General features: G+C 47.7%; 1 protein-coding gene across 1 annotated transcript in view; it reads left to right on the top strand.

The window, feature by feature from the left end:
- The window catches only part of SMO (smoothened, frizzled class receptor), a 47,786-nt gene extending 30,874 nt beyond the window's left edge, over nt 1-16,912 (top strand). Inside the window, exons 9-12 of the mRNA XM_033959213.1 lie at nt 2,831-3,016; nt 6,448-6,596; nt 11,412-11,546; nt 15,292-16,912. Coding sequence (XP_033815104.1) covers nt 2,831-3,016; nt 6,448-6,596; nt 11,412-11,546; nt 15,292-15,878 — 1,057 coding nt within the window. The 3' untranslated portion in view covers nt 15,879-16,912. The remainder of the gene's footprint in view (nt 1-2,830; nt 3,017-6,447; nt 6,597-11,411; nt 11,547-15,291) is intronic.
- Nucleotides 16,913-18,712: the final 1,800 nt, after the last annotated feature.

The raw sequence follows: 18,712 nt of genomic DNA, 5'->3' as shown, positions 1-18,712 counted from the left end.
ACTGGGACATCAGGCCCAGTATCTTGTTTCCAACAGTGGCCAAACCAGGTCACAAGTACTGTATATTCTGGAATATAAACTGAGATTTTGGGGCCCAAAAATGGGGGTCTCGGTTTATATTTGGGTCAGCACAGACCCGCCACCCCCCTCTCGAACCTGTTTGCAGGCCTCTGCCGGGCCTGCCGTGACACCTGATGGTCCAGCAGTGGCCGTGACAGGAGGGATCCCTCCCGCCTCCTGTTCCGGCCACCGCTGGTCCACCAGGTCTCATAGCAGGCCCGGCAGAGGCCTGCAAGGTATCGGGAGGGAGAGGGAAAGGGTACAGAACCTAGCAGGGAGGGAGGGAGCTGAGTACAGAGACTGGTGAGGCAGGGGAGAGAGTGAGTGAGTGAGTGAGGAGGCTGGATGCAGAGCAGCGAGGGAGAGGGAACAGGATGCAGAGCTGGGCAGGGCAAGGCACAGCACTGCACTTGAATATTAACATGCCCCCCCCCCACGGGTTTATATTCGAGTCCACTTTTTTTCCTCTTTTTAGAGGGGGAAAAAGGTTACCTTGGTTTATATTTGGGTCAGTTTATATTCGAGTATATATGTTTCCTGGCAAGATCCCAAAGAATAAAACATTTGATGTTGCTTATCCTAGGAATAAGCAGTGAATCCCCCACATCCATCTTAATAATGGCTTATGGACTTCTCTTTTAGGAATTCATCCAAACCATTTTCAACCCTCTAAGCCAGGGGTGCCCACACTTTTTGGGCTTGCGAGCTACTTTTAAAATGACCAAGTCAAAATGATCTACCAACAATAAAATTTTAAAAAAAACACAACGCACACTGTACGCATAGAATTGTTAATTATCATTCCTATTCCAGGGTTTTTCAAAGAGGTCAAAGCAGATGACTCTATGCACTGTAACAACCATACAAAAATAGACAAATGCCCACCCCCTCCCTTTTTACTAAACCACGATAGCAGTTTTTAGCGCAGGGAGCTGCGCTGAATGTCAAGCGCTGCTCTCGACGCTCATAGGCTCCCTGCGCTAAAAACCACTATTGCGGTTTAGTAAAAGGGGACCATATTGTAAAATATAGACAGCAGATATAAATTCAGACACATTTTGATCACTAAATTTAAAATAAAATCATTTTTCCTACCTTGTCTGGTGATTTCATGAGTCTCTGGTTGCACTTTCTTCTTCTGACTGTGCATCCAATCTTTCTTCCCTTCTTTTAGCCTGTATGCTTCCTCTCCTCCTGACCTCATTCCCCCCCAACGTTTTCTTCTTCTCTCCCTGCCCTCTCTTTCTTTCTCTCTTCATTCCCCCTTTCTTTTTTCTGTTTCTCTTCTTTCCTTCTGTCTCCCTGCCTGCCCTCTTTCTCCCTCCCTGCCCTCCCCCAAGCCACTGCCACTGCCGCTGCCATCGGATAACAGGCCCCCAAACCCACCCGCCGCCGGCCAAGCTCTCCTTGCTTCAGGCCCACCAGCATTCCTCTCTCCGATGGCAGAATTGACGTCGGGGAGAGGAAGGCTGATCGGCCCAAGATCGACCTATTGGGAGAAATGCTGCCGGGTCCTGCCTTTGAGGAAACAGAAAGTAGGCAGGACCTGGCAGCAAGAAGAGCAAATTGCAAGCTTCACTGACCTGTCTCCCGCTTTAGCCCGCGAATGGGGCTCTAACATGTGCGTGCCGGCTTCCCTTCTCTCTCCCCCCCCCCCCCCCGGACATAACTTCCGGTTTCAGAGGGAAGAGAAGGGAAGCCGGTACAAGCACACGTTAGCCCCCGGAGCATAAATTCTCCAAGCCGTTTTTTTGTTTTTTTTTAAATGTTGAGCAGCGGAGGCAGCAGTAGAATTCAGGAGCAGGCCAGTCAGGAGGGGAAAAAAGAGAAGGGAAGAAGGGAACCCGCTCTGCGATTGACTGGGGTCGCCTGAGCGAGCGACCTGTCGATCGCGATCGACGTGTTGGGCACCCCTGCTCTAAGCTAACTGCTTTTATCACATTTTCTGGCAATGCATTCCAGAGTTTAATTACACATTGAGGGAAAAAATATCTTCTCCGATTTGTTTCAAATGTACTACTTTGTGGCTTAATGGCAATCCCCCCTGGTCCTAGTATTTTTGGAAAGGGTAAACAAGCGACTCAAATCTACCTGCTCCACTCCACGCATTATATTATAGACCTCTATCATATCTCCCCTGAGCCACCTTTTCTCCAGGCTGAAAAGCCCTAGCCACTTTTTTCCCCAAAAAACTGTTTATTAGAAAAGGCTTGGATTCTTATAACCAGGACTCGGCCAATCCCCACCCAACTGAAAACAGTACTTGAAGAAGTGCATATCTGGTTTTATTTCTCCAGTGCTGTAATAATCTAATCTAATCCTTGATTTTATATTCCGGATCATTCCCCGAAGGGCCTCGAACCGGTTAACAAAAGATAATCTCAGAGTTTAGAGATGAGCAATAGAAAAGGAGAATCAGTAACTATCAGCATATAAAGATTAACAGAGAATTCTATCAATTATCCTTAAGGTATTTTGTAAACAAATATGTCAATTGCTGAGGATAATTTCTTGGGGTTCCCAGTTCAATTATTTCTATTTGTGATCTCTTGTTACGTATTTAATAAAGGTCTGTCTGGGTTATTTGTGTGAAGAAGTCATTTAAAGGTTTTTTTTAAATGTGTGATAGTAAGAGCAGATGAGGAGATTGTGAAAGTGAAGGGGAAGGTTCAGGGAGGAGAAGAGATTGGGGGGCCCCCTCCTTAATTCTGCCCTGGGCCCCGGCACGTCTAAAACCGGCCCCTGTGTAAGCAGTATGTCTTCTTCCCAGGTGTGAGGCTAATGTGACCATAGCGGTACAAACCAACAAGCCCATCCCTGACTGTGAGATCAAGAACCGGCCCAGTCTGCTGGTAGAGAAGATCAACCTCTTTGCCATGTTTGGTACCGGCATCTCCATGAGTACCTGGGTGTGGACCAAAGCCACGCTTCTCATCTGGAAGCGCACCTGGTGCAGGTAGGAGCTCTCCCTCCCTTCCTGAGTTTCCCAGACCAGATTAAACAAAGAATGGCATCAACCGTTAGGGCTTATCGGGTCTATTCAGTTTTGTTCAGGGTGCAATGATATAGACCTAGAGCTGCCAACTGAATCCAGATTCGCAGGACAGGATTGATATAGGCTTGGGTTTACCCCGTGGCATGCTGGGACTTGTAGTTCTGATTTCCCCATTGCTTTCCCCAAGTCAGGAGTAGGCAATTCCGGTCCTCGAGAGCCAGGGCCAGGTCAGGTTTTCAGGATATCCACAATAAATATGCATCTCCAGGAGGCAGTGCATGCAAATCCATCTCATACATATTCATGGTGGAGATCCTGAAAACCTGACCTGGCTCCGGCTCTCGAGGACTGGAATTGCCTACCCCTGCCCTAAGAAAAGCAATGTGATGAATGCAGTGTGCAGATGTTGTTTCTCAAATTGGTAAATTTATTATAAAGCAAAAAGCAGCATACGGGATTATATCAGAATACAGGTATCTGAGGCAAGGAGAGAGAAGATAAACCACACCTGCAGAATGTGGAATTCCCTGTCTGCTCCAACTTCCCTATTCCACAGCCACAGTTATACTTTTACAGCTTTCAATTGAAATCTTAATAGCCTACTCTGATTGGTAAAGGCCGTTAGCATATTTAATTGATTGGTTATAGATACATATTTTCTCTCTTAATTGGCCATTACCAGACTTGGGGCGGTGATCAAAAAAAACCCACCTAACTTATCTGTCCCCAACAGCCTGTCTCTGGGGCTTCACAAAGGTTATCTAAGCATGACCTCCATCTTTCCCAAGCGCCCCCCCCCCCTCTCCCAGTTCCTTATTCTTCTGCAAAGCTGGTGCAGTGGTCACTGTGTATCGTATTTTCACCCATATACCGCGCACCAGTGTAAAACGCGCACACGGGTATAGCGCGCGGGGAACACAAATTTATGTGAAAAAAAATTTAATATAGCGCGCACACGCGTATACCGCGCATGCTAAAACCTCCGGCGAACCGGCATCCTCCCCCCCCCCCGCTCGCGTCACCCCCCTTCCCCCGCGATCCTACATCCCCCCAGCACCGCAAAACATCTCTTACCCGATTGGGCACCGGCACCAGCACCAATGCACAGGACGTGCCAGTGCCAGTGCCTGAAGATCCTCCCTCGTTGGTTTGGGCTGGGCTGGGCTGGGCGGGAGAGATCCTCCTTCTTCCTGCGCCGGGCTGGACTAGGCTTTGAGCATTTGCGCATGCTCAAAGCCTTCTGGTCTCGCTCTCTCCGAGATAATCTCCGAGTGAAAAAATATTTCCTCCTATTGGTTTTAAAAGTTTTTTTTCCCTGCAGTTTCATCAAGTGTTCTCTAGTCTTTGTAATTTTCGACGGAGTGAAATGCTCTTCTGCCAGCCCCCCAAATGCTGCTACTACTGCTACTACTTATCACTTATATAGCACTGAAAGGCGTATGCAGCACTGGACATTTTGACATTTATAGACGGTCCCTGCTCGGAAGAGCTTACAATCTAACTTGGACAGGCAGACATGACGTAGAGGGTAGGGGATGCAGAACCCAAGGTGAGAGGAGTTAGGCGTCAAAAGCACTCTCAAAGAGGTGGTCTTTTAACTGGGCCTTGAACACTGCCAGAGACAGAGCCCACCGTAGGGACTTGGGCAGCTTGTTCCAAGCTTACGGTGCAGCAAGGCAGAAAGGACGGAGTCTGGAATTGGCAGTTGAAGAGAAGGGATAGAATGGAGCTCATGGGGGGGGGGGGGAATCATAGGGGGGAGATAAGTGAAGAGAGATAGTGAGCACATAGGTCAGTAAGAGGAGTTTAAATAGTATTTGGAAATGGATGGGAAACCAATGAAGTGACTTTAGGAGAGGGGGAACATGAGTAAAGCCTGGAATATGAGTTGTGCAGCCAAATTCTGGACGGATTAGAGGGAGGCGAGATGGCTAAGCGGAAGGCCCGAGAGTAGCGAATTGCAGTAGTCTAAGCACGAGGTGATGAGGGCGTGATAAATGTTTTGGTAATGTTTTCAGAGATGAAGGGTCGGATTTTGGTAATATTATAGAGCAGTGGTTGCCAAACCTGTCCTGGGGGACCCCCAGCCAGTCAGGTTTTCAAGATATAAGAACATAAGAACATAAGACTTGCCTCTGTCGGGTCAGACCGGAGGTCCATCGTGCCCGGCAGTCCGCTCACGCGGCGGCCCCTCAGGTCCAGGACCTGATAGTGCTCCTACCCTAAAACTCACATATGCTTTTCGCTTTTGTCCTGTAGAGTAACCTTCTATCTATACCCTGCAATCCCCTTCAGTCCCTTTTTGAAACCCAGTATTGTACTCTGTCCTATTACCTCCTTTGGAAGCGCGTTCCAGGTGTCCACCACCCTCTGAGTGAAGAAAAACTTCCTTGCATTCGTTTTGAATCTGTCCCCTCTCAGTTTTTCTGAGTGACCTCTTGTTTTTGTTGTCCCCGCTAGTCTGAAGAATCTGTCCCTATCCACCCTCTCTATGCCTTTCATGATTTTATACGTCTGTATCATGTCTCCTCTCAGTCTCCGCTTTTCCAGGGTAAAGAGCCCCAGTTTGTCCAACCTTTCGGCATATGAAAGGTTCTCCATTCCCTTTATCATCCTAGTTGCTCTCCTCTGGACCCTCTCAAGTATCGCCATGTCTTTCCTAAGGTACGGCGACCAGTATTGGACACAGTATTCCAGATGTGGTCGCACCATTGCTCGATACAATGGCAGGATGACCTCCTTCGTTCTGGTAGTGATACCTTTTTTGATTATGCCCAGCATTCTGTTCGCTTTCTTTGAGGCCGCTGCACATTGCGCCGCTGGCTTCATTGTTGTATCCACCAATACCCCCAATATCCCTAATAAATATGCATGGGAGAGATTTGCATATAATGGAAGTGACAGGTATGCAAATCTCTCTCATGCATATTCATTAGGGATATCTTGAAAACCTGACTGGCTGGGGGGGTCCCCCAGGACAGATTTGGGAACCACTGTTCTAGAGGAAGAACTGGCAAGTTTTAGCGATATGTTGTATATGGATGGTGAACGAGGGAGAGGAGTCAAAAATGACCCCTAGATTACGAATGCTGCTGCTGCCCTGGCTTTTCCTTTATTAAAGCTTGACCCATCTCACCCATCCCTCTCTCCCTAATGATCTCCGATCACATCTGTGGGTATTTTTGTCCTTTCCACCCTAACTAGAAAAAGAAAAATCACGAAAAAGAAGATGACCAATAACTGTCAATGCTAAGCTGTAGGTCCCACACGTCTGGCCCACAAAGCAGCCGTTTGTCAAATGAATTCCCGGGGAAGGGGTTTGTGACTCTGGAGACCACAGAATAGATTGCGGGCCTGTCCCTGCTGCTTAGCTTTCCTCTGTCTCTCACCAGGATCCTGGGCCGAAGTGACAATGAGCCCAAAAGAATTAAGAAGAGCAAGATGATAGCCAAAGCCTTCTCCAAGAGGAAAGAGCTTCTGGGGAACCCAGGCAAGGAGCTGTCCTTCAGCATGCAGACGGTAACACACGATGGACCCGTGGGTGAGATATGCATGCATTTCCTGCTTCTGGCTGTGGGCTTTCCCACACACCTATCTTCCCAGATACAGAGCACAAATACGCCTTCCCAGGACTTTCATTTGCAAGACGTTTCTCAAGAGTCACTTTGGATAGGGTTACTAGATGTCTGGGTTTCCCAGGACATGTCCTCCTTTTGAGGTTTTTCAAAACTCGGCACTTTGAACGGGTTTCGAAAAGCCTCCTCTCAATCGCGAAGGGCAGGAGGCAATCCACGCATGCGCGGGAGCCACGCGATGATGTCACACACACGTCATCGCTGGTCACGCGCACATGCGCGGATTGCCTCCTGCCCGACCAAAGCAGGCAGTGGGGTGGGGCAGTGTTGGGCGGGCCTGGAGGGCGGGCCCAGGGTGTCCGGATTTTACAATCATAAAAACTGGCAACCCTAGCTTTGGAAACTCTACCTGAAGTATGTGGCTCTCAGTTCTAAAAAATGCTGTCATTGAGACTGCGCTAGGGTTACTAGATATCCAGGAAAACCTGGACTTGTCCTCTTTTTAGAGGAATCTCCGGGTGCCTGAACAGATTTGCAAAACCCGGCAGTTTGTCTGGGTTTTGGAAGGGGCCCGAGCGTGCATGGAGGCGACGCCATGATGTCATGCGCATGCACGTGGCATCGTCACGTTGTATCCGTGCAAGCTTGGAGGCCCACCAGTCATGGCCAGGACTCGGGGAAAGAAGAGACGGGGGAGGGGCCAAGTGTCCTCTTTCTTTCATTAAGAAATCTGGTAACCCTTAGACCAGGGGTGGGCAACGCCGGTCCTCGAGGGCCAGAATCCAGTCAGGTTTTCAGGATTCCTCAATGAATATGCATTGAAAGCAGTACATGCAAATAGATCTCATGCATATTCATTGAGGAAATCCTGAAAACCCGACTGGATTCCGGCCCTTGAGGACCGGAGTTGCCCACCCCTGCCCTAGACTGTGCTGATATCGCTCCTGTTTTTAGCCTGTTTTCCAGAAACCAGCTGCAGGTTTTGCTTGACATTTTCTGCCCTAAATCTATTGGGAGAAGTAGCCTAATGGTTAGTGCAGTGAGTTAGTTGAGATCCTGAGGAACTGGGTTCAATTCCTACTGCAGCAAATTGGGACTCTGGGCAGGTCACTTGACCCAAGTACAAAAAAAAAAAAGACCTTAGATTGTGAACCCACTAGGGCACAGGTGTCAAAGTCCCTCCTCGAAGGCCGCAATCCAGTCAGATTTTCAGGATTTCCCCAATGAATATGCATGAGATCTATTTGCATGCACTGCTTTCATTGTATGCTAATAGATCTCATGCATATTCATTGGGGAAATCCTAAAATCCCTGGATTGCGGCCCTCGAGGAGGGACTTTGACACCCCTGCACTAGGGACAGAGAAAGTACTTGCATGTGTAATTCTAGCAGTGTTGAAGAAATGAGTAGTAATTGTCTATGATTTCCTGGTTGATCAGTGGTCTTAAACTCAAACCTTCTACAGGGTCATATTTTGGATTTGTAGGTACCTGGAGGGCTGCAGAAAAAAAAATACTTAATGTCTTATGACAATTTTGCATGCGATAAAACTCTTTATAATTTATAAATCTCCCCCCCCCCAAAGGCCTGCATGTTCCCCCCTTCTTTGCAGCATCCTCCAGCTTCCCCTCTGGCCTCCCGGTCTTAGGTTCAGCTAATTACCGTAGCCTGCAGAGAGTATCGCTGGTACTGTAGCGCTTCATGCAGGCCGCCATCGGCCTCCACAGTACGTTCCCTCTACCATGGTCCTACCCCTCCTCTGACGTCAGGGGCAGGATCGTGGCAGAGGGAACGTGCTGCTGAGGACGACTGCAGCCTGCAAGGATCGCTACAGCACCGGTGATCCTCTCTGCAGGCTGCGGTAATTAGCTGAAACTAAGACCGGGAGGCTAGGGGGGAAGCTGGAGGACGCTGCACTAGTACAGACCGCGGGGCCGCAAAATAGTACCTGATTGGCTGCATGTTTGAGACCACTGCAGTTGATGATCAGATACAGCATATTTTACCAACATGACTAAATGCTAGACCCAGTGGGCCATCTCTCTGTATATCCCTACTGATATGGTGCAAATACTGTGTACACCTCTAGAGGGCAATAGGTGATAGAATGTGACAATGTGATCTGAGAGAGTCTTAATCTCTCTTTTGGAAGAGGTTTCAGAATCAGAAATGAAAGGATGACTGGTACTGGGGTAATCAGGACTGATCAGGGCAGGATAGAGTTACCATATTTAATGTCGGATAAACCCCGACGCATAGCCCCGTCCTGTTCTGCCTTCACCCTTGCACTGCTCTGTCTCCAGCCACGCCCCCATTCCACCTCCAGCCACGCCCCAAAAAGCCTCATCTTTTTTTCCCGACCTCCAGGCCGCATCTGGAGGGCCTCCAGCATGCGCGGATGCATGTGACGTTGTCCGCACACGCTTGTTGAGGGTGCTCCAGACGCGGCCGGAGCTTGGGACTTTCCATAACCCAGACAAACTGCCGGGTTTTGGAAAGTCCGTCAGGAGTTATTTTTTTAATTTTATTTATTTTTTAGCATCCCTTTCAGTGTTTCCCAATTCTGTCCTGGAGGACCACAAGCCAGTTGAGTTTTTGGGATAGCCCTAAAGGTTATGCATGAGAGAGATGTGCATATAATGGAGGTGACATGCATGCAAATCTGCTCCATGCATATTCATTAGAGCTATCCTGAAAACCTGACTGGCTGGTGGTCCTCCAGGATAGGGTTGTCATTATCAGCCACTAACAGTGCTAACTGCTAACGTCATTAAAATTACAATAATACACAGTCATATTACCAATAACTGCCTTCACGTTGTCTAGAGTTAAAGCAAAACTTAAATTATCTCAGAACTAGAGTGAGCTTTGACAGTATTGCCAGAGGTTGGTAAGTACGACCGATGCGGAGCAGACTTCTGCGGTCTGGGTCCCGTAAATGGCAAAACCAGATACGGATCAAGGCTGGAGTGGCTTCAGCAGCAGTAGTTGGGGAGTAGGTCTGATGCCAGGCAAACGGCTACAGACTGTGCCCCAAAATTGGCAGGGAGAGATAGAGGTTAAGGATACCCCTGTCAAACTATAGATCGGTGAGCTGACATTGGTGCCGAGCAAAATGGTGGAGACAATTATAAAGAGCAAAATGACAGAGACTGTTCATAAGCATGGATTAATGAGACAGAGCCAACATGGATTTAGTCAGGGGCAATCTTGTTTCACCAATCTACTGCATTTCTTTGAAGAGGTGAATGAACATGTGGATAAAGGTGAGCCGGTTCATAATTGTATATTTGGATTTTAAAAAGGCATTTGACAAAGTATCTCATGCAAGACTCCTGAGGAAATTAGAAAGTAATGCAAGAGGAGTAGAGGTCTGCACGGGGATCGCGGGAATCCCCCCTAACCCACGGGACTCCCACAGGGACCCCCCTCTGGCCCACGGGGACCCCCCTCTAGCTAACGGGACTCCCACGGGGATGGAAGGCTTTGGAAGCAGGATTTGTCCGTATAATATAATGGACACGTCAGCCTTAGTAAAAGAGAGGGTTTATAAGTTAATTACCTGAACAGAAAACAAAAAAGGGTTCCACCAAAGAGATTCCACAAGGAAAACAGGAGCGTGAACAGATAAGAAACTGTGGAATTGATGATCCGGTCAGAAGTAATTGCTACTTTTTATGGGGACGGGCAAGGATGGAGGTAATTCTTTGCGGGGATGGGTGGGGACGGAGAGGATCTGGGTGGAGACGGAGAGGATCCTGGCAGGGACGGGTGGGGGTGGGTGGGATTTCTGTCCCCGCGCAACTCTCCAGAGAGGAGGTAATGTTTTATTATGGATTAAGAACTGATAAAAAGATACGAGCAAACAATATTCTCAATGGAGAAGGGTAAATAGTGGGGTTCGCAAAATCACAAATCAAAACCACTAGCACAGCTAGAATGATAATCTATATGCAAAAGCAGTGAACGTAGGTAAAAACAAGCAATTTAAACTAGTGTGTTACAGGAGGAAAAGCCTCAGAACCTCTTTAGAACTTATCTTCTCTGAAGCAGGCACGAGGCGAAATGCATGGCCATCATCGGTGGGGTTGGGAGCCTGTGTCGGATTGTAGATAAGTTCTAACATTTTCCCTAAACATTTGTTTCTAAATTGCAATTTATACATCTTTTTGAGTGTTACCTGCATTTGAGCAACATTTTGGCCGTATGAAACATTCAGTGGTGTTCAGGAGGATTTTAGGCCTATGAAGTTATTTACCCTCTCTAATTACAGGAGGGTTCCTCCCTGACGGGGTTCTGAGACTTTTCCTCCTGTAACACACTGTAGTTCAAATTGCTTGTCTCTACCTACGTTCACAGCTTTTGTATTTAGATTGTAAATAGTGGGGTCTGTGCCAGGATTCAGCTCTGGCCTCCTGGTCGAGCAGACTGCCTGGTGTGCGTAGGTCTCTATCTGCGACATTTGCTGTGTTTCAGTCGATTACCTCAGATTTCAAGATCCTTCTTCGCCACCCTCTGAGAACTGTGACATGGTGGTAGGGTTCTGGTTGCCACGGCAGCGCATCACACCTATTGTTCAAGGTTCCGTGTGGAGTTCAGGCCTGAAGCTGCCGCCAAGCTCGGTGTGTCAGAACAAAGGAGACGAGCTGCTGGGGGGGGAGGGGGTGCAGCATTGCACTGGGACACTGTTTCTAGTCAGCGACATGCAACAAAAACTGTCCTAGGTGCTTAGAAATACAATCACATCGTGATCTACATCGTCTTGTGCCTTTTTTTCCAGCGGGCTTGAACTTTGACCTGAATGAGCCATCAGCTGACATGTCTTCTGCCTGGGCTCAGCAAGTAACCAAGATGGTGGCTAGGAGAGGGGCCATTTTACCTCAGGACATCTCTGTCACGCCGACAACGACACCAGGTACGTTTCTACTACCTTCTGACTGAGCGAAACGATATGAAAACTTGCTGATGCCTAGTGAAATGTACCAGAGAAGCTTGGTCGCTCCCCTTTTCTCTGGTAACTTGACCTCTTTTCTGGGCATTTGGCCTTCCCACTCCAGCTTTATCCATGATCCCAATTGGCGCACACTCGTGGATTCTCTACTTCTTCCCCCCAGCAAATCACTCCCAGTCTTTCCGCCTCACTCCTCCAGCAGTCACTGAGCTAGGGTTACCATATGGCTCCAGAAAAAAGAAGAATGGATTTAGACATCTGGGTTTTACTTCTAATGGAAGCAATGAGGACAGATGGAGGCATCTGGGTTTTACTTCCATTGGAAGTAAAACCCGGATGTTTCAATCCGTCCTCCTTTTTCTGGAGCCATATGGTAACCTTATCAGTTCCAGCAGTCACCCTCTCCTGTCCCATCAATCACTTCTAGTGTCTTTCCTCAACCCTCTTCCTCCAGCAATCACGGTCACACAGGCCTCACTCCTACTCCAGCAGTCACACATTATTCTCCTCCCTGCTACTCACCAACCCTAGCATTCACTCTCAATGTCTAACCTCTTGAGTCCAAAAGTCACTCTCATTCTCTCAAATCCCTCTTCAACTGTCCTCAGCCTCAACAGTCACTCACACTCTCTCTCAAATTTTCCCTCACTCCCAGCATTCCCCAGCCCCAGCAGTCACCCAGTCACTCTCACTCATTGAGTTCTGGCACTCACTCTCCCACTCCTTCACTTTTCTCCCCTCCCCCTTTCCTCCCCACTGAGAGAGCACTGATGTTCATTAGAGACTGCGTAAGAGAGCAGAGGATGCTGAGTGACTTTTGCCTGTGGCTAGCCGCAAGTAACCCGCCAAAGCGGGGAGGAAAAAAAACTGGTTGCCATGGGTACAGGGACAAGGCCATTCACTGTCCCATGGAGCAGTGCATGACCTTGTACCCGCAGTTAAGTATTTTACTCATGTTGCCTCACTTATCGCCCCTTCCGATCGCGCGGTCCAGCAGCCCGCTCCCTCCTGATTGCTGCGGTCTGGGCATCTCCCTCCCTCCCCCTTACCTTCGCTGGCGCTTTTCATTTTTCTATCTCCGAGTGGCCCGAGCCTTTAAACAAATTGTGTGCATCCGCACTGAAACGTCTCCTCTGACGCAACTTTCTGTTTCCGGTTGGGTCAGAGGAGAAGTTTCAGGCAGCCGCACGCGCGACTTGTTTAAAGGCTCGTGCTGCTCGGAGACAGAAAAATGAAAATCGCCATCGAAGGGGAAGGGAGGGAGGGAGATGCCTGGACCGTGGCGATCAGGAAGGAGGGAGGGGGCTGCTGGACTGCGTGATCGGGAGGGGCGATAAGTGAGGCAACACTCGCAAAATACTTAACTGCGGGAACAAGGCCATTCACTGCTTCACGGGGCAGTAAATGGCCTTGTCGCCGTACCTCTGGCAACCAGTTTTTTCTCCTCCCCGTTTCGGCGGGTTACATTACATTACATTTGTGATTTCTATTCCGCTTGTGCCTTGCGGTTCTAAGCGGATTACAATTTAGAAGACTGGACATTTCCAGTAGCTTTACAGTACATATAATCAAGGATGCGTTAAGTTACAATTGTTATTCTGGACTTTTCCAGGAGAAATTGGTAATGGATAGTAGATAGTGATAGGTTGTTTAGACAGACAGTCACCGTGTCATTCTCTACTCAGCGTCCTCTGCTCTCTTATGCAGTCTCTAATGAACATCAGCACTCTCTCAGCGTCCTCTGCTCTCTTGTGCAGTCTCTAATGACCATTAGCGTTTCTCCCAGCGTCCTCTGCTCTCTTACACAGCCTCTAATGAACATCAGAGAAGCTCGCCAAGCTGACTAAGCTCCTTTTCCCTGCTTCCCTGTGTTGTCTTCCACTGCATCTTCTAGTAAAGGTGTTCCCATCACTCTTATTAGCTCTAAGTAGTAGGGGAAAACATACATATTTATAGTTTGGCATGGAATCTGTGAAGCAGTAATTAAACATAATGTCTGTTTGCAGTCTGATGAAAATATGCACTACCTCAGTGCTTAGCTGTGAACCCACAGCCCCCTTCCAGTATCCAGTCAGAGAGAAGGATCTTCAAGTTAGAACAGGCAGTCAATGCAAGGAAAGACAGATACGATGCCTGTTAGGAAAATCCCCGATAAGTTTTTGTAAAACATTTTAACTTGGTAACTGTCCCAGAGCTGACAGATCCCTCTGTCTATACCTGGGAGGTTTCCTCTTTGTTTTTTTTCCTGACCTTTCTTCAGTTATTTCTGTCTTGAAAGGTCCCTAAATTCAGACCCCTGATTAAATTTTGAGATTTTCTTTTGTACTTACCTCACTCTGAGACTATTCTAACAACCAGCACTAAAAGTACTGTACATTGAGTTATTACATGGCTGTTAGAGGCAGTCGGATTTCAATTTCGGCACCAAAGCTGAAACCTGCCCAGAATTCTCATTCAGCCCTGTTTCGATCTCAGCCAAAAATGTTGGTACATTTTTTTGGCTGAAACCAAAACTTTTTCGCTAGGTCCCATGGCTCTCTTCCATTCCCCCCACACACCAAAAGAGCTTCCATTTCCTACCTCTCTCCATACCAAAAAAAACTTTCACTTTCTTCCTTGCTTTCCCCCAGACCCACCCAGAGGTCCCCTTGGCCTACTGTACCGCCCTGGTGGTCTAATGACTAGTTAGGGCAGAAGTGATCCCATTGGCCTGTCCATGCTATCTTTACAATCATAATGGATGCCATGACTGCCATTTTGAGATTGGAGCCAGTACAGGTAGGGTCACTAGATGTCCAGGAAGACCCAGACAGGTCCTTTTTTAGAGGACTGTCTGGATGCCCGGAGGGATTTCCAAAACCTGGCAGTTTGTCCGGGTTCTGGAAGGCCCTGAGCTTGAAGCGGTGTCTGGATGTCCTCTGCGCTTATGCCTGCATGTGACATGATGACGTCACATGCAGGCGCATGATGCAATCGCGTTAACACCTGCGCATGCACAGAGGACATCCAGACATAGCCAAGAGCTCGGGGAAGGAGACACATTGTTCATGTGGGAGTGGGGTTGTGGGTAATCCTAGGTACAGGCAGGAGTTACTGGCGATCTCTTCTGCCCTGACTTGCCACTAGACCATGGGTGTCAAATGTCGGTCCTTGAGGGCTGTAATCCAGTCAGGTTTTCAGGATTTCCCCAATGAATATGCATGAGATCTGTTTGCATGCACTGCTATTAGATCTCATGCATATTCATTGGGGAAATCCTGAAACCCCGACTGGATTGAGGCCCTTGAAGACCAACATTTGACACCCCTGCTAGACCAACAGGGAAGTAAAGTAGGCCCAGGGGGGTGGCCTTTAGGTGGGTTCAGGAGGAGGGTTAATTATGTTTGAAGGTGAAAGAGGAAGGAAGGGAGAAAGTGGCAGCTCCTTTGGTTTGGTGGGGGTGTGGGGGGAGCAGTGATGAAAATGGTGGAGGAGGGGGAATTGGGGGTAGGGGCTGGGCTGATTGCAACTTCAGTTTCAGCCAAAACCAAGCAGCAAATGTCAGCAGTAGATTTGATTTTGGCTGAAACTGAAAACCTGTTTTGGTCGCCCTTAGTTGGCTTCGGTATATCTTTGTATATTGGAGGCTATGCCTGCTAAGTGCCACTTTGGGGTGTTTGCCACATAGCCTGTGCTGGTAACCGTCAGTTCTTTTGGTTCTTCCCCTCAGTGCCACCAGAGAAAAGAACAAATATATGGCTAATGGATGCTGAAATTCCTGGAGAACCAGAGAAGAAAGCCAACAGGAAGAAGAAGAAAAGACGACGGAAGAAGGACCTGGGGCCAGACAAGCTATCGGGCCTGGATCTCTACAAGCATCGATCTTCATCTGCTATCCCTCGACTTCCCAAGCTGCCCATGCAGAAGTGCCTGGTTTCTCGGGCCAGAGAGGTCTCCGGTCTGGACAATATCCTGCCAGGCTCCTACACTGAGCACGGATCCAGCATGAGTCCACATGACGCTGTGGACAGTGCACTCTATAATAAATATAAGACATTAAACCTATTTGTCGCCTCCCCCGAAGAAGTTTCCCAAGGACAGACCCCTCACCCAGTGAGTGGCAGATTCCTCCCCCCTGAGAGGTATTACAACAGTATGCTCCAGCACTCAGCCATGGATGTGGAAGCTGGCGCGCTGTCCTCTGGCCCCTCCCCGTACAACACAAGAACTCAAGTGAAAAGGCCGAACCTGGTGCCCAGGCACTCCAGGGCCAACCTCATGGACAACGAGCTCACGGACGCAGATTCAGATTTCTAGTGACCAGAAAAGATCCGTGGATAGTTCAAAAGTTATGTATTTTGGAATGAGACTAGAGACTCCTCACCTGCTCAGAGGATCACCAGAGGCCCTTTGGTTGTGCAGCTAATAAAGTCTTCAAAACTCAGAATAAAACTTACAAAAAATATTAGGCTATTTTATTTAGAAACCTTTAATTTTTTTAAGATACGATAGGTTGCTTTTATTCCCTTCAGATCATACTGGGTTGAAGAATCTGGAGTTTTCATTCCCCCCCTCTCCCCGGGTCAGAAAGTGCATGGCACATGTGGGTTATTGGAGCCCACTCTAGTTTCCGCAAAGATTCTTCAGGGCCCCAGGCCAGTTGTACAGAGGCTGGAGAGCTGTTGTTACTCAGGGGAGGGCAGAGTACGGTGTCAGTGGCGCTTCAGAGAAAATATTTTGTTTATTGAACTGGATCGTCTGGCCATCGCTGACCTAAGAGAGAGACCCTTAGAAGTGTGAGAGAGATTCTGGCTTGCAATGTTTCAGAAACAATTCCCAGACTAGTAGTCAGAAGATGCCCCGTAACCAAAAGCGAAAACGCAACACAGCGGGCTGCACTACACAAAACGTAATGGCTTTTCCTTTCTCATTATTTTAATGCATGCTTTAGCAGGGCTGTCTTTGTACATTGCTTTACTGGGGTCTGGTAAAATCTTTAGGTATTTCTGTGAGCGTGGAAGAGAAAAGCTGCTGTGAGTTGCAACCAGCCCGTGACAAGAAAGGCGATTTGCGCAGCAGTCCTCGGTTAATGAGAGGCTAGTGTCGCTTTGCCTGTGAAATGTTTTGTTTCCCTAAAAGGGAATTTCGCACAGATACATGATGGCAGTAGAAAATTCAAAATGAGAAAACTTTATTGAAAGCTGAGGTTTGATTTTTAAGCAAGCTGATTGACTACAATACGGGGCATTAAATCTCTAGAAATGCTTCTCTGTCATTTCTGTTCTGGTTGGGAAAAAAAAAAAAAGCACTACCTTATTATTCAATATGCTGCTGCTACTGCCTTCCTGGTTGGACAATATATGTTGTACTATCCAAGCCATTCTCTAGCAATTTAGCTTTTAATGTATAGTAATGAAGTCAAAATAGTGCGTTACTATACTTTACTCGTAAATAAGTATTATTTTTACCAGTTTGTAATACTTTTACTATGTTACAAGTAAAGATAGCCCTCTTCTCAAGTGCTTCCTTCCCTCTTCTCCCTAACTTCCCTTAGATCTGGCATCTCTACCCTTTTCTTCCCCTTCCCCCATTCAGTCTCTCTATTTCTTCCTTTCCGTGGGTCAGGCATCTTACTCCCTCCTCCTCCCCCATGCCTCTCAAAAATTGTTTTCTGTTGCTAGCAGTGGCAGCGATTAAGACAGGCTAGCTCTAGCCAGTCACAGGGCCTGTGTCAAGTTCTGCCTCCTGTGATGCAACTTCCTGTTTTCACATGGGTAAGATGCAGCAGAGGGGCTGGCCAGAGGTAACCTGTCTTAATTGCTGCGCCTGCTAGCAGTGGAAGTCAACTTTTCAGGATCATGTGGATCGAGGAAGGAGGGAGAGGGATACCAGACCCGCAGAGTTGGAAGAGATAGAGAGAGACTGGACTGAGAAGAGCAGGAGAGAGATTGGAGCTGGGGAGGTGGGAAAGAAAGGGAGACAAGGCTGAGAGGGAGATACTGGACCTATGGAAGGAAGGAGGGAGAGATTATAAACTCGTAAAGGGGAAAGATAGTGGAGGGAAAAGCAAAAGAGAGATACTGGACCGGGGGATGTGGGGAGAGGAGAGAGAGAGAGAGAGAGTTACTGGCCCTAGGTTGGGGATGGAGGAGGAAGGGATGAGAAAGGGGGAAGAATGGCATGAGGAGGAACCAGGACACAGTGAAGAGATGCTGAGCATGGAGGGTTGATGCTGGATGGACTAAGGTTAGGGAAATAGAGAGGCAGTGCTGCAAATGTGGTACAGGGATACAGATGGGAGAGACTGGACAGTATGGAGAGGGAAGAGAACTGGAGAGAGAAGATGTGTCAGGAGATCCTGGAAAGAGAAGACATAATCAGAACAACATAGGAAAGAGACGCTAGGACCAAAGAGAATGGAGAAATAAAAGCTTCAGACATTTAAGGCAGAAAAAGTGTCTTATTTTGAATTTATTAAATGGAATATGTTAAGCTTCAGTCAATGTGAATCTCTTGATTGTTTTGCATTTCATGCAATGTTTCTACTCTTTGGGTTTTTGCCAGGTACGTGTTACTTGGATTGGCCATTGTGAAGATGGGATACTGGGCTAGATGGACCTTTGGTCTGACCCAGCACAGCTGTTCTTATGTTCAGTTTTTATTTCTCTGGTGTTACGAATCAACTTCTCGAGGTTCGAGGTTCAGTGTTTTGCCTTCATATCTCTATTACTGATCTGTGATCTCTTATGTCATATTTATTGAGGGGGTTTGTCTATGTTTTGCATGTGGGACCGAGGTGCAGTGATTAGCGTTTTGCCAGAGTTCTTCAGGCAGCTCCGTGTTTAATACGTGTAGACCTTGACTTCAAGCTCAATGGAGGCAACTTGATTCTTTCTTTATCCAGGAATGTTTGGATCAGCTCAGCTACTGTGATGGACACAGGTGGGCTTCAATTAACTTAAGATGGTCCCGATTAAGGCAATTTTAAGAAAAATATGAGGGGCCTCTGAAAAGTTCTCAGCCCAACCAAGAGGCCATGAAACGTAGCAGTTATTCCACACTTTTCATTGAAAAGTCATTAAAATGAAAAATGTGAAGAAAAGTATGGAATGACTTGTACGTTTCATGGCTCCACATCATTCTCTTCTTAG

The sequence above is a fragment of the Geotrypetes seraphini genome, chromosome 9 (genome assembly GCF_902459505.1).
Source record: "Geotrypetes seraphini chromosome 9, aGeoSer1.1, whole genome shotgun sequence".
In the NCBI taxonomy this organism is placed as follows: domain Eukaryota; kingdom Metazoa; phylum Chordata; class Amphibia; order Gymnophiona; family Dermophiidae; genus Geotrypetes; species Geotrypetes seraphini.
This window is presented reverse-complemented; position numbering and strand designations above follow the sequence as displayed.